Here is a 12,855-nt window from a genome sequence, read left to right on the forward strand (position 1 = left end):
CGTCTGCTCTCTTGACACGGCGTAATTTGTTTGCCAGCCTTGCCAGTCATGCTGGTATCTGGAGGCTCATTTATCTGAAATGGTTCAGAACAACTTCAGGACTTACATTTCCTTTATTCACCAATCTCCCTTAATCTTAGGGATTGAGGATGATAATTCCCCCGATGCTGACTTTCATCAGACTAAGACTCATTCAATTATGTTTCATGTCTGTTGATCTGAAACTACAGGACTTGAGAAGTTGTCTTTTCCTCTAAGTCTGTGGCTCTAAATGACTGAAGCTCTCCTAACAGTCCTGATACTACCTTCTGCCTTTCATTAACTCTTACGGCTGACCTGCTGCATGTGAATGATATAACCTTTTTTCTCTGCTTTTCATTTGTCAGTTGCTAAACTGACAAATTTAATTTCATTAATTATTTTTTTTTTGCAGATGGATTTAAATTCTTATTCTTTCCCATCTTTTACTGCATAGTTCTGCTTTCTGCTTTCCATAATCTGTGACAAATAATGAAAATTCTCAAAAGCATGCGGGTCCTGCTATTATCTTATAAACCAGTTTCTCATCTCTGATAGCGTGTACTTACTTAGTCTCATCAGAGAAGCTGTACAGCCATAAATTCACGAGCACTGACGCTAATGCAAATCTGTGTTCCTGCAGCTGGATGTAATTCTTTCATTTCCTTTGCACCGCCAGCACTCAAACTTACTCTTTCTAGAGGCAAAATTGTCCCAGACCTTCTTGTCCACTGTGATGAGCTATCTAGTCTGGTGCCCAGTCTGACACACAGTAATGTAAAAACAAGCTGTGCTGGCTCAGACAAGTGCTCCTCTAGCCCAGTGTTGGGTCTCTAACTACGGCAATAGCTGATGCTATGTTGAACTTGAGCCTGGCCCCTTTTAGCGGTCCATAATGAAGCAGCCCTGCATCAGGGATGAGAGATGATATATCCTGCCTACTTCCTTTAATATCTGTCAGTTTATCAGTTGTCCGTGAATTTTTGTACTCCCTTGTTTTATATCATGGCAAATGAACCATGCTGTCTTGCTGTCTTGATGGCGTCCAGCGTTTTGTTGGCTGTTTAGGCTGCCTCTGCATATTGAACTGATGATTCAGGGTCCTCAAATGATACCAGTGACAGCCTCATGATCTTTCTCCTGAGTTTTCAACTGCCAGTTCTGGGTTCAGCATCACGGCAGCACCAGCGGGCAAGTTTCCAGAGACCCCCGTGCCTTTTCTGATGGTAGAACCTTGGAAAGGGTTGGCAAGGTAGCATGCCTGAAAATGCAAAACCTGCATTGAGGCCACAGTGCGTAATGCATTATTCTCTTAAGAAAAATCCTGTCGTTTTGTCTTGCTTCACTCTAAACAAGAGGCCAGTGGGCAGAGCTGCCAGGCGAAGCAAACCCACGTGTGTGCTGTTCCTGGCAAGGGCTCAGCGACTGCAAGGGACATGAGCTCCCTGTCACAAGATCTGGTTTCTCTGTGTACTTATTTCCTGACCGAATTTAAGAAAGTTGTGTACAAAGAAGCTGGGAAACTCTGACACTGCAAATATATCATTGGTCTTGCGTTTTCGGATTTCACCCGTTCTGCTTAGCAGGTTTTTCAAAAATTACTGCCAAGGCTCCCTCATTCCTTTACACTGACTCTCTACAGCACCAAGGCTGCTCCGTTATTTCTAGTAATCACTGCTTTTTGTAATCAGTCACTTTTTTAAGCGTGACTGCATATCTGTGTCTACACTCACAGGCACATAATATATTCTACCAACCAGACAATTTCCTGGAAGTTGAAAGAGGGGGAGGAGTTGGCGAAGTGAACTCTGCTGTTGAAGAAATGGAATAAATGGCTTTAGGCCTGAAAGTTACAATTTTCAGCATCATTTACAGTGAACACCAGCCCCAAAGAAAGGCAGGTATAAAAAATGAGATGCAGCGATGACCTTTATCAGCTGTGGTGACAACTATAAATCAGGCTGCAAATTCTCATCAGCTCGCTGGACAGAATTCATTACAGACAGAGGTTGCTGCATTGCTTTTTGTCTTTGATTGAGGCATGTCCCATTTAAATAAATGCTCTTGCACTGGAACTAATCACACACTTCAAAACAGAAGTCCAGGAATATTATTCATTGATTCTTTTGAGGACTAAGATAATACGACTTACAGACCAGCTAAACCTCACAGTGTTTTGCTTGGAATATAATGCAGATCAATTTGTTCTTCTCTTAAGCAGACCAATTTTCTGTTCATTAATTCAGATGCTGTGTTGATGGCTTGTATTGAATATAATAGCAAGATTTACAGCCCTAACAAATCAGCGCTGCTTCATTTATTCTTCCTTATTCATACCAGAAGTACATGCAGCAGATTAGCACCTGATTTTAAACTTGTTACACTTTAACAAATAATGGGAGAGTCTTTCATCTCCTGCTTCCAACTCTGGAGCAACTTCTGTGTAATCATCTTGAAGTTTCACAGTTTGTTAAAATGTTATGGTTTTTTTGGAGCTTGGGGAGCAATAAAAGTTTAGTAGCAATGCCATTACGGGCAGTAATGTAACTTCCACGTGTTCACGCAACGCTCAAGAAACAGCTACCAAATATTAACAGCCCTACAGACTCATTAGATTAATAAGCTACTTTACTTGTGCACTGAACTTTGAGCTGAGTTTCGTTGCTAGTTTTTCCTGTAATTAGGAAATATCCTGAGAGGCTTACAATTATCCAAATGCTTTGGTGGCCATATTTAAAATATGATTTTTCTGTCTAGAACTTAGTATGTAATTGGAAAACATTCTGTGTTGTTGACATAGGGTGATTATTAAAGCAGTAATCTTTTTCAAAATGTCTGATAATTAGGTAATATTCTGTCTCTCAGTTTAGTTATTCCTGTTATTTCTAGAATACCTGAAAATAAGAATTTGGACTGTATACTTTCCTCATATAACAAATGATGCTTCACCCATGCTTAATGGCCTAAGGATGTAAAGGCATGGTATGTAGGAAGCATTAATACCTTTTATCGTATCACTTCCTAAATTGTTGGCATAAAGGCATTTCTTAAGGATCTGGACACAGAGGCTAGAAGTTAAAGTTGTAAATAAGTCAGTGCTGGATCAGACCCCAGAGATCATCTCTTCTGGTGTCTGGCCCCAGACAAGAGCAAATGCTTAGGGAAGATTTTAAAAAGCAGGTGAGTTTCTCAGGATGGTAATTCAGGCTATGCTTCTAGTCCCTTGCAATCACAGGTTCAAGGGCTTAATGAAAAGTGTCTCCCCTCAAGACCACAATCTTTGGTGGATTTTTCTTCCATTTTTCTAATTCTTATTTGGACCCACATGCAGTCCTGGCACCTGCTCTAGTCTGAGTCTGTAACTTCCACAGCTTGTTTACCTTCTTTGTGAAGAAATAATCTCTTTTATTTGTATTGAACCTGTCACCGGCTGGTGTCTTTTAGTGCCTCCCAATATTTATTTTGGAAAATGCAGGGAACGAGCATTCATTATTTATCTTTTCCATGCTGCTTATGACTTTTTTGACTTCTGTCCTAGTTCTGTTCCGTCAGTTCTTTCCCAGGTTTAAGAATCTTAGTTTGTTCAGTCATAAATTCTATGAAGCAATATTTCAAAGTCCTGAATATAATCAGGCATGCTTATGAAAATGCCATGCCCTTGGACAACACTCCAGAACTAATGACAAACTTTTAATACTGTCAAATCCAAACAGAAACTCTCTTCACTATTCTGCTCTCAAATGCAAGTCTTAATCTAATTCAGATCCTGCATTTTTTATTCAGGATTGAAGGTGCTGATAAAATTTATTCCATAATTAAAAGAAAGAGATGCTTTGAGAAGTTTGCCTATGAGTCTGAAGGGCTGCTGCTGTGATTTGGACACTGAGAATCTTAAGTCTCTAACATCTTGTTGTCTGGAGACGATCATCCATATTGCAGCAACAGTTTGGCCTCACAGAAACTGATTCATCTCAATCTCAGAAAAGATTTTTTCTTCCTATGCTTACATGTAAAACTGTGATATGTAGGAGATGACTGTTTTTATTGATCATAATAAGTAAAGTGTGGAAGCTTTTCGTCTGCACTTTCACTTTTACAAAGATGGTTAATGACTGTGATGAGGATTGTCATCACTACCTTAGAAATAAAAGAAGACTGAAACATGGATAAGGAAGGAGTACGCTGGGTCTGTACACCAAAGTTTTGAAAGAACTGGGTCTCTGGGTCCGGTGTTGTTTTCAGCAGGTTATGGTGACCCAGGCACCGCGCACCTGTCTGTGGTTACAACGTGCTTGTACGGACCCTGTAGGATTTAAACTCACCTTTGACTCATGCCAGGACAACCCACGGGTAATGTTTAACCATTCGTGTGGCCCTAACACTTGTGGGATGCACCATGGTAGCCACCCTGGGGTGGCCACAGTGAGGGTAGGCAATGAGGAATTGTTTCCCTAACGGAACCTGGAGGCAGAAGTGTGGAAGGATCCATCAGTTCTCAATCTTAGTTTAGCCAGGTTGCTAAAACCCAGTAACCCTACTCCTGTGTCAAGAAAAGCTGCTGAATCTTTTAACGGCAGTGTGCTTGGGACTTAACGTTTTATGTTTTATCTGTGAGGCAGTGCATGTAAGCACTGATCAGACTTGAACTTCAGGTTATGACATCTGACAAGATGACAACCCTTTATTGTTGTAATGTTTTTTCATCCTGAACTTTTGACCTGCCACCCAACCCTCATTTGGAGTTTCTTTCACATGTCTACCCCAGCCTTTCTGTCAAGTAGGTTTTGAGCTTTGAGAGCTGGAGACTATTTCCCGCCTGTGCAGCAGCTACCGGAGGGGATTCTTGTCCTTGTCCAGATGTCCTGAGTGCTGGAATAGTCCCAAAGTGCAACAGGGACAAACTGACTTGTCCTGTTCCATGTGAAAATGCCAATTTCTTTGCATGCACGTCCTTCTGGTGTGAGTTTGCAGGACAAATGGCTGAGTTGGAAGATGTGTACAAAATTAGGTTCCAGAATCTGCTTTGTTAGAAGGTGATTTGCCTTTAACTGTCAGAGACTTTCTAGGCATCTGGCTTATTAAAGTCCTACAGAGACTGAGGATCTTGGAAACCTTTAAGCATAAAGAATGTTTTTTGACCTTGTTCTTACCTACACTAACAATATAGCAAGCTGTGTATGTACATTCAAAACAGGTCACCCTCTTCCTTCAGCTCTGGGAAAGTGTGGCAGAATAAACATGTGGCAAACACTAACCATGTTGTTTAATGACTGTCCTGGAAGCCACTTTAACATCACAGCAATGGCTGCGTTTACAAAAAATAATCAGTGTTCCTTAGAAGGAAGTTGCCAGCAGTACTTTTGGTTCAAGTCCATAATTAGGTTCTACACAAACAGACAATTTCAGGTTTCCTTAATGTTCTTTTCTTTTCCTCCTTGCAGATAATGAATTCATTTATAGAAACCAGAATGGCACAGTGATTCTGAGGAATGTCGAAACTAACAATTCAACAATATTAATAGAAAACAAAAAAATTGTAAGTATTTTCTATAATGAGTAGCAGAATTTCACAGTTCTCTTGCAGTTGGATCAGTAAAGCAGAAAATTACTTGGGTTTCAACTTTGTGTATTCTCAAGGAGAAGAAATACACTGGTAATACTATGGGCTACGCAATGACTGATAATGTGAAATTGAACTCCAGCTTTTCTTATTATTCTGCAAGCTCAGTTTCTTTCATACTACAGGAAGGCATCATATAGATATTTGAAGCTAGTCTTGCATATCATATATAATTGAAAGATGCATAATTCTCGTCTTTGCATGCTTAATAGAAAAGACAATTGATGTAATTTACTGTCTGTTGGTAGCATTTTCCACATTTCTCCATGCATATACTTATTTTTTAATTTGTGGATTTGCTGATTTTTGTTGCCTAATGGTTGAAATGTAATTTCAGTGTTGTTAATGAATAGTGTTGATGAATGGAAGTGGAGTTGCATATGAGAGAAACCCTAAGAAGTTATTGGGCAAAGAAGTTAGTAGGTGGCTATTAAGATAAATGAAAAGAAAATAATTTCACAGCTGATACAGAGTGTTATTTATAATGATGAAAGTGTTTTGTAGCACTGTTTTTTGTAGTAGATAAAGCCAACATTGTGACAGAAGTTAGTACATTAAATGTCAGAGTGTTTTCAATATTTGCTGTAAGAAGTTGATTTCTGAAGTAAAATACACTCATGTTTGCTCCAACAATGAGATATGAATCACATTGTCCTGGTAAAATTGTCACTTATGCAGTACCTTCCTAATGTTTTGATTAACTTGAGATGTTTTTGATGTACTGTATCATTGCAAAACTACAAAAGCAGAGGATGGCTCACAGAGACTTAATCACCCAAGATCTGCAGAAAACAGCTTTAGAAACTTTAAAGCTAAAAGTAAATCTACAAGAAAACTATAAAAACACATTCCAGGTTGGTTTTATTTTGCAGTATGAGTATATGACTCATACAAAGCTCAAGTACAGTATTAATTCTTTTTTAATGAGACAAAGAATTTATCACTGAATTGTTATTGCAGGACCCAACCTTAAACTTCACATGCTGCCATTTAACCTTCAGCCTTTGCTACATCACATAAGCAATCCTCTTTTACCAGAGCGTAACCTCTTTCTTTACAATTCTGCTAAAGGTAAAGGAATGGGCTGGCTTTCTTTAATGTCAAGGTCTGTTGAAATCAAACTGCTTCCATTTGGCTTCTGTTTATTCCCCTGGGTTTTAATTTTTGCCATTTGTAAGAAAAGCATAGTGTTACAAGATAGTCCTACTTTTTCATGCCATTGCCTCCCTACTGCCTGTTCTAACCTTGCTCCTCTGCCCTCTCAGTAAATAAATCTGCAGAACTTCACCTTCACATTAATCCAAAAAGTCCCAATACAGGAGCTGCCATTACACCTCATCCAGGCACACTGTCTTTGTCCTCTTTGTTCCCAGCCCTGGGTCAGAAAAACTCTTGCTACCTTGGCATGTTTTCCTTTCTCCGTCTTATTAATATAACAGTAAAGAAAATCTGTCTTTGTGCTGACACTGCTGGCTTTCACGCTCCCCTGTTACCCGCCATCCTGATCCATCAGCCCATCAGGTTGCCCAGAGAGGTGGTAGCTGCCCCATCCCTGGAAACATTCCAGGTCAGGTTGGACGGGGCTCTGAGCGACCTGATCTAGTTGAAGATGTCCCTGCTCGTTGCAGGACGGGTGGACTAGATGACCTTTAAAGGTCCCTTCCAACCCGCACCATTCTATGATTCGATGATCAGTCCCCTCCACCTTTGGCTGTCCCTGGGTTTCCCCACGCAACGCCTCCAGCCCCGCTGCCCTTGGGGAAGGCTCTCCCAGTGGGATGCTGTGCATTTCCCTGCAAACCAAATTCCCCCTTCCATTTTGCTCCATGGGAATCTCTCAAGGACCTGCATCTAATTTGTTAGGTGAGAGGGTGAGATTTAAAAGGTGTGGATGAGTGGTGTGTTAGTGGCACCTCTCTTTGACCTTGCTGCGATGAGTGCCAGAAATGTGTTATATTGAAACACACTGGAAAGGAGAAGTGTCTGCACTATACAAATAAGTGGAGCAGGGAAAAGGTAATTCCTGACAAGTCTGAGATATTTTGGCATCTCTTCTTGTTAGTAAGACTTACAGAGCGGCTTTTTACAGAACCCAGGTCAGGGTGCACCTGGAAAGCTGTATCACTACAGCATCCCAAAGACTTTTGTAACTGAGGAAAATGGGATAGTTCTCAGTGTTGTCTTAATTGGGAGAGGTAGTGGTGTCTCTTTATATTAATTTGCTCCAGCAGGTATTTACTGCTTGTTACCTCCTGCACTTTGGCAAGTGACTGCAGGGAATGAGAGGGAATTAATAAATTGACACTAATCTAAGTTTTCTACTACTTGCTGCCCACAGCTGCCCCATCACCCACTGTGCAGTAAGTTTTTAAGGAAAACTGTGATTTTTTGAGATAGCCACCTGCTCTGAGTCACAATGCGGTTATCCTTTCTCTTATAGGAGCATATAAATGCCCACATAACATTTCTGGGATTTGACAAGAGATATGATGTATTATTTTTCAAGACCCTTAGTCTGGCAGTATTCTTCATCATTAGAAAGATGGTCATAACAATTAGTTCTAGATGTCATTGGCTTTAGAACTGAAAAATATTTATTTCAATGTTTGATTTATTTTCTAGGTCTCCTTAAAGGCTATTCGATATGAAGTATCACCTGACCGGGAATATGCACTTTTTGCTTTTAATGTTGAACCAGTAAGTAAATAGAGTTGATTTAAAAATATACAGGCTTTTTTTTTATTATTTTTCTCACTTCTATGCCAGTAAGATGATATTTTAAATTAATTGCTTCCTATGAAACAAAGAAAGCAAACCTCTCATTTAGCTATTCTGCGAGCATGTCATACTGCCATCTAGTAGAGGAGAAAGGTATAAATTACACCGTAGAGGAAACACTGTCATTGCCAGGATTTTATAGTCTTTGGGAGCGGGATTGTAAGGACATGTCTTTGCTACAAGGATTTCTATTCCTCTTCTGTGAAATTTTTTTCCATGGTGCCTTTTTCAGTCACACTATAAATTTCTTCCCCAGAACAAAAAGCAACTGTCAGTGTCTCCCACAACTGAAATAATACGTTAATTATGGTGTCACCGTTCCCAGTGCTGCAGTTAGGGTTGAGCTATCACTTTCATTATAAATCCTTTTCTTCAGAGGGTTAGGTATAAATCATTCGTAAGAAATCACCACTGGGTTACTACTAAGTTTTAGATTAGGGCAAATTTTCTACCAAACTTCAAAAAAGAAAAGTGTAATGAGTTGTTTTTAAATGATGACTAAAGGATCAAACACATGGGAAGCAGTTCTTCGGCATGAATAATATTTATTTTCTTTTTAAATTCTGCTGGTATAAGACCTGAAATGTTTGAATGATAGCTATGCTGTATTACTTGGATAAACTATAAATCCCTATACATTTTGTTTCCATAATCTAGAATTGCACCAATTCCTCAAAACAAAAATAATTCATTCACCAGCAATTGTAATTCTTCTTCCATAAAATAAATCTAGTTTCAGCTGCTAACCAAAGGAAATTTGTTGGTCCTTTAGGTAGCAGAGGTTGTGGCTCTGTTGCTCATCTGATTTCTCTGCTGTCATCTTTGGAGTTATTCCTGACTCACGGTGATATAAAAGTCAGGACAAGCATGCCTGGTGTTCGAAAGGGTTCACATAAAACTGTATGAGAAACTTTAGGGGCAATTCCTAAAGACTTTTTTGCTGGGAAATCATTGCTGGTGCAACTTCACTTATCTGAAGCTTAGCAGATTTCTGGACAGAGATGGACATGGAAGTGTTAAGTTAAATCTAAATATGGGGAAGACAGCCTAACAGCCACTGAGCAAGCAAAGCCTTTGCATAAAAGCCCCCCCTGCCTTGTGTGCCAGAGGTGTTTTGTAAAATTCACTTTTTTTAATGGAGATGATTGGCGTTTGGCTGTGGAAGCTGTGCGCCAACACTGCTCAGATGCATTGTGCAAGCTGGAAGAGCCCTGAGGAGAGCGGGCTTCTTCAGTTCCTCTGAGAACGAGAGAAAAATGTCTGTAACGACAAAAATTATAATGGGACAAAAAATGTCATTCCTGAAAAGCAGTAGTAAGAAATTCACTTTTTATTCCCAACCTTTATCCATCGAAAGGACTGTATACTTGGAAGATCTGCAAGAAGCAAAGTTATGGAGGCTTTTGCAGCCCAGACTTTGTGTTCAGCCTGCAGAGGAATGCTTGATGGAGGCAATGGAGGAGGAGCATGGAGATGGAAAGGGATGGGCTGGATGTGTGTCCCCTGCATCCTCCTCTCTACATTTCAGTGCCTGCAGATCTGTGGGTTTGAGGTACAGGCAAAACACTGAGTTTGTGGTGCTTTAAGATGCCTGGCTGGAGAAGAGAGAGCAGCACACGGGCAGGTGCTCCCTTCCTCACACCACATCTTCTTCCAGAAAGGAAAACCCAAAGTGGCAAGCTGGAAGCATGACATTTGGGAAGATTTTAGGATGTGAACTATATTCAGTGTAAGAGAGCATTGCAAATTGTTCAAGTATTCATATGAGTTTATGATAGCAAGAGTTCCTGAAATAGTCTTCTGAAACAAAACAAAACAAAACAGAAACCCCCTCCTTTTTCCTTTAAGATCCATGCTTATGAAGGATACAAAAATATTTTTTTGAAGAAGAAGCAGCATACTAATAGAGGGGAAGTAAAATTCATTCTTGAATATTGCATCTTTAAGCCATGATGGGTGGCTCTTTGTGTATTGAAGTTGCAATAACTGTTAAATTACTTATTCAGCTTTCTTCTCACTTGGTATGCAGACTGTGGCTACAAATAATTGCATGTTAGTTAGCTTTTCGCATTTTCTGCATTTCAAACTGTATTCTTGGACAAAATTCAAATTACGCTGTTTTCTGCAACACAAGAAATTGATTAGCAAAGCCTTGGGCAGTTGTCCTTGTTGCAAAGTCAAAAGGAAATTTCAGGAAATGTATTGACAAAGGACATTTGTTGAAAGTTCAATTCTACAAATACTTTCAAAAAAGAAACTTCTTGAAAAAGAAACTTCTTGAAATTATTGTGTACTTATTTTATAGGTGTCAGAAAGTGTTGCTTTATTTTTTTGCCATTTGAAAGTGTGCTGTGCTGCCTTTTAAATGTTTGTGAGTATAGATGTTTTCATCATTTTTTTTACACAATACAGTTGTGCTGCATTTACATATATGTGTACTATCTTAATATACATAATATGAATTAATAATTTATCTGAATTCTAATATGAATGGATTCAGCCTCTATTTTTAATACCAGCTAGGAATAAAAATCGAACTAGAAAAGCATAGTGTGTCACTCCAATGAAGTGAAATATTTTTAAGAAAAATACTACAAAGTCATTTCCTGCCAGTAATAGCTTGCTTCTAAGGTTTTTCTATTTATTTGCACAGAAGCATCTCCACTCAGTGTTGGTCTGGGTAACGGCACTGACACCCACATTGGAATAACACAGCCCTGAACTGGCAGACACCTATTTTGCAAAGTTATTGAGGCAACTAATGTGCGTTTTCCTGTTGTATCACTTCATCATCTTAGAGGATGATGAATTAAAGCATGTTCCTTAAAATATATTTCTCCCAGGAAGCCTGGCAGGCAGTTGTGAGACTGGCGTGGGTACATTGTGGCTGGTCGGGCTGTCAGGTTCCATTCTAAATGCTTTTTTGCAGTGCTTATATTTACAGAAGTTTAATCTTTCAGGCAGCAATATTCTGGGTAAGCCTTGTGCTAATAGGGAGCTTTTCTAACCTTGAACATAGCAGATTTGTTCTTTTTCTGGAAAGGTCATAGGGAAGGCGCCAGGCTTCTTTGTCTTTAAAATACTCGTGCGATTTTTCTGTTGTTTGTTTGTTTTCTGTTTCTTTACACTAGAGCAAGGTCCAACCTGAGGCTGAAACCACAGGGTGAAGTTTTCAGAAAGCGTTGGGGAATAAATACACCCATAGAGAAACTTTGATTTCCAATCAGCCTCCACCACAACAAGCGTGTGGGGCTGGGGCTAGAGAGTTCAGTAACCCCAAACCACATAGGCAAATCGGGGTTTAGCCACAACATCTCAGCAGAAAGGGAGCAGACGGTGAAGGATGTCTCTGGTGCCGTCAGGTCAAAGCCACTCTTGCCCAGCACATGGCTCCACCAGCTTTACTGGTCAAGCTCCACGCTCCTGTGCACCTCCCGGGGGCGGGGGGACACAGGTCTCTATGGTGTTGTTTGGGCTACAATCACATTTGTGGGTCTCCATGGCCTCCAAAAGGGATTTCCTAAATAGCCAAGTGACAAAGAACATCTTAAATTCTGTAGCGTTTCTGCGACGGAGAGAGGGATGGGGTAAGAATAAGGACGAGTAAGCAAACCCCATGGGCTTGTGTAGCTTTCTGTGGTAGTCAGAGTTACCCAGTGGAGTTTGTGGAATGGTGATAAAGGAAATAGAGGAAAGTAAATGAGAAGAAACATGATTTTCTTGAATGACATGGTGAGACATTAAATAGAGAATATTTAATTGCCTTTATTATAAATAGCTGTCATTGTAATGCAAGAGAGGAAATAAAGTGGCCGAGATTCTTCTTAAAGCTATTTGTTCTTCATTTCCAATTTACCAGTCCATTACTGTGTTTGAGCTAGTTAAGAGCAATTACACACAGGAAATCCTGGCTGATTAATACGGACCAAACTGCTAAGTCTTCTGAACAACAATTAGGGCTTAGAGACTTTTATAGCTGATACAACAGACGCTATTACCTATTTTGCAGTTAAAGGAATGCATTTTTATAATGCTGAAAGCTGCAAAGAATTAATCATCATTGTAATTAGAACAGGCCCAACTTTTTTTTTTTTTTTGGAGTAGTTCGTGTGGTGAGTTTAGGTTTTTTTTTCTGTCTGCCTGTTGCCATAGGTCTCACAGGAGCGGTGGGACCAAAGAGACCTCAGAAAGACCCAGTCCAAACCCCGGACTTTGTATTTAGAGCATGAATGAAGTAAAAAAGCATTATTTATAGAAAGCATCATGTTGTTATTATTATTACTGTTGTTGCTGTTTTTTAACTATTTGTCCAAGTCTGGTTGTTATGTGGAGTGAGCAGGTTTTGTGCTTATGGCTTCAATTACAACTTTGTACTGCTTTAATTAGTCATGTAGAAATTAATATAACACTTGTTATTTCCAAAACACTAGCGGGTATAA

At 39.7% G+C, this 12,855-nt stretch overlaps 1 protein-coding gene across 1 annotated transcript in view; it reads left to right on the forward strand.

Annotated features, from left to right (window-relative positions):
• Positions 1–12,855, forward strand: part of DPP6 (dipeptidyl peptidase like 6) — a 418,950-nt gene that overhangs the window by 266,037 nt on the left and 140,058 nt on the right. Inside the window, exons 4-5 of the mRNA XM_075045285.1 lie at positions 5,460–5,554; positions 8,261–8,335. Coding sequence (XP_074901386.1) covers positions 5,460–5,554; positions 8,261–8,335 — 170 coding nt within the window. The remainder of the gene's footprint in view (positions 1–5,459; positions 5,555–8,260; positions 8,336–12,855) is intronic.

This window comes from Buteo buteo, chromosome 2, assembly GCF_964188355.1.
Source record: "Buteo buteo chromosome 2, bButBut1.hap1.1, whole genome shotgun sequence".
NCBI lineage: Eukaryota > Metazoa > Chordata > Aves > Accipitriformes > Accipitridae > Buteo > Buteo buteo.